This window comes from Lepidothrix coronata, unplaced genomic scaffold (assembly GCF_001604755.1).
Source record: "Lepidothrix coronata isolate B3197 unplaced genomic scaffold, Lepidothrix_coronata-1.0 Scaffold105, whole genome shotgun sequence".
In the NCBI taxonomy this organism is placed as follows: domain Eukaryota; kingdom Metazoa; phylum Chordata; class Aves; order Passeriformes; family Pipridae; genus Lepidothrix; species Lepidothrix coronata.
Genome location: NW_016690285.1, coordinates 1,689,964 through 1,691,867, shown reverse-complemented (window position 1 = coordinate 1,691,867; position 1,904 = coordinate 1,689,964). Strand labels below are relative to the sequence as shown.

General features: G+C 39.4%; 1 protein-coding gene across 1 annotated transcript in view; it reads left to right on the top strand.

The window, feature by feature from the left end:
• The window catches only part of NEB (nebulin), a 95,969-nt gene that overhangs the window by 28,485 nt on the left and 65,580 nt on the right, over nt 1-1,904 (top strand). The window contains 5 exon segments of the mRNA XM_017823712.1: nt 2-85; nt 823-927; nt 1,603-1,710; nt 1,817-1,899; nt 1,901-1,904. The exon segment at nt 1,901-1,904 is cut by the window's right edge and continues 186 nt beyond it. Coding sequence (XP_017679201.1) covers nt 2-85; nt 823-927; nt 1,603-1,710; nt 1,817-1,899; nt 1,901-1,904 — 384 coding nt within the window.

Genomic DNA, 1,904 nt, shown 5'->3' with positions numbered 1-1,904 from the left:
GCACCCGGACACCATCAAGTTCACCAGCATCCCAGACTCCCTGCCGATGGTGTTGGCCAAGCAGAACGCGGACACCATGAACAAGGTGAGTCCTGGTTTGATCAGGTGTCACATCAGCAGCCTGTGCCTAAACCCCAGAGACAGGACTAGATCTAAGATTTGCAGATTCCAGCACAGTGAGGCTCTGCAAGTGTAAGTTCCATTTTTGGTAATCAACAGGTAACATATTTTCAGCAAGTGGTAATGTAATAATATCTTCCAAGTTACTGAGCTAATTCCCAGTTATCAATTGGGAAGCTTTCCAAATACTATGCTGTGTGTCTAATAATGTGTTACCTACCTTCCATCTTATTTTAAATGTAGCAAGTTGTCTGATAAATCCAATAATTTACCAAATTTACCTCATAATCTAGAAGTTAATAAATTACCAGTTTTAGGGCAGTCTTTGAAATACCCGTATTTTAAGCAATTCAGCATAGTACTTAAAATATAAGCTTAGGCCCTGATCTCAATCCTATTTATGTCAATAAGCTCATTTTCTCTTTCAAACAGACCTTGTTCTTAGAGTTTAGATCTCTGTGTGTCTGATTAGCTTTCTGTACCTTTTTTCTAAACATCTTTCTCACAGAATCCTTTCTAGGTTGTTAATTTTTAACCTGGAATTTACATATCTAGAGGGGTGAATTTAGAATCTCATGGCTGCGTAAGAAATAAGGATTTTTTAGACTTTGGGTACAGATCTGTAATTCTCCTGGTGTTTTAGGAGATCTCTTAGAAGCCACTGTTTTTTTTCCCCTTTAACATATATTATTTCTCCTGCAGCGTTTGTACACTGAGGCCTGGGATAAGGACAAGACACAAATCCACATAATGCCTGACACTCCTGAAATCACACTGGCAAGAGAGAACAAGAAAAACTACAGCCAGGTGAGTGTGTGAACTCTGCAAATGTAACTGCTCTGTGCCATGGCTGCACCAGGAATGTTCTGGTGAACCTTATATAGCTGACACCCTCACTTTCCATAGTAACTCCCATATTTATCCTCAAAAACGTGACTGTAAAATCATGGTTTGCATATTTGTAGTAGTGCATACATAGACCAGTGAGCACTACTGAGAATAAATCCCATGGGAAATTAGTTTGAACTTTTGGGAGTCATTTCTGCCAGTGTTCGTGTCGTTGGGAAGGCGCAAAATTAATTCCAACACTGGAAATGCCAAAAACATAATTTCAGCTCTGAAAAGCTGTGATCCCAGTGTTCAGGGTTAGTTTAGGCAAAAACCCCTCACATTAGTAAAAGGTGGCTTTAAAAAGTAGGTTTTACTCCCCTTGAATAGAAGAATAGTTTAGCTCTCAAACTGTAGTCAATGTTATGATATTTAAAGTAGTAACAGAAAAATTCATAAACAAATGTATTTAGCAAAATCTTCCTTTGACATGACTTGGTGTCAACTATTGATAGGGAGCTCTGAGTTAGAGTTAAATAAAGCTGTTAGAATAAATCTTAACATAATTTTTAAATCTGCTTCCAAACAGTTTGTTTTGCATAGAATATAATATGTGGAACTTATATGAATCCCGTTGTTTAATTGCTTCCCTAGAAACAATACAGACAGGCCATGGAAGATTCAAAGAAGAAAGGCTACGATCTGAGAGTTGATGCCATCCCCATTCAAGCAGCCAAGGCATCCAGGCAAATTGCCAGTGATGTAAGAATCCACTTTTTTTCTTCCTTTCTATGCTGACATCTCAGCTCTGCAACCTGGAAGTTGTCAGAGGTGAGCTGGAAATAAAACATCTTGTTCTGCATTTCAGTACAAGTACAAGGAAGGGTATCGGAAGCAGCTGGGCCACCACATCGGGGCCCGCAACATCGAGGACGACCCCAAGATGGTGTGGTCGA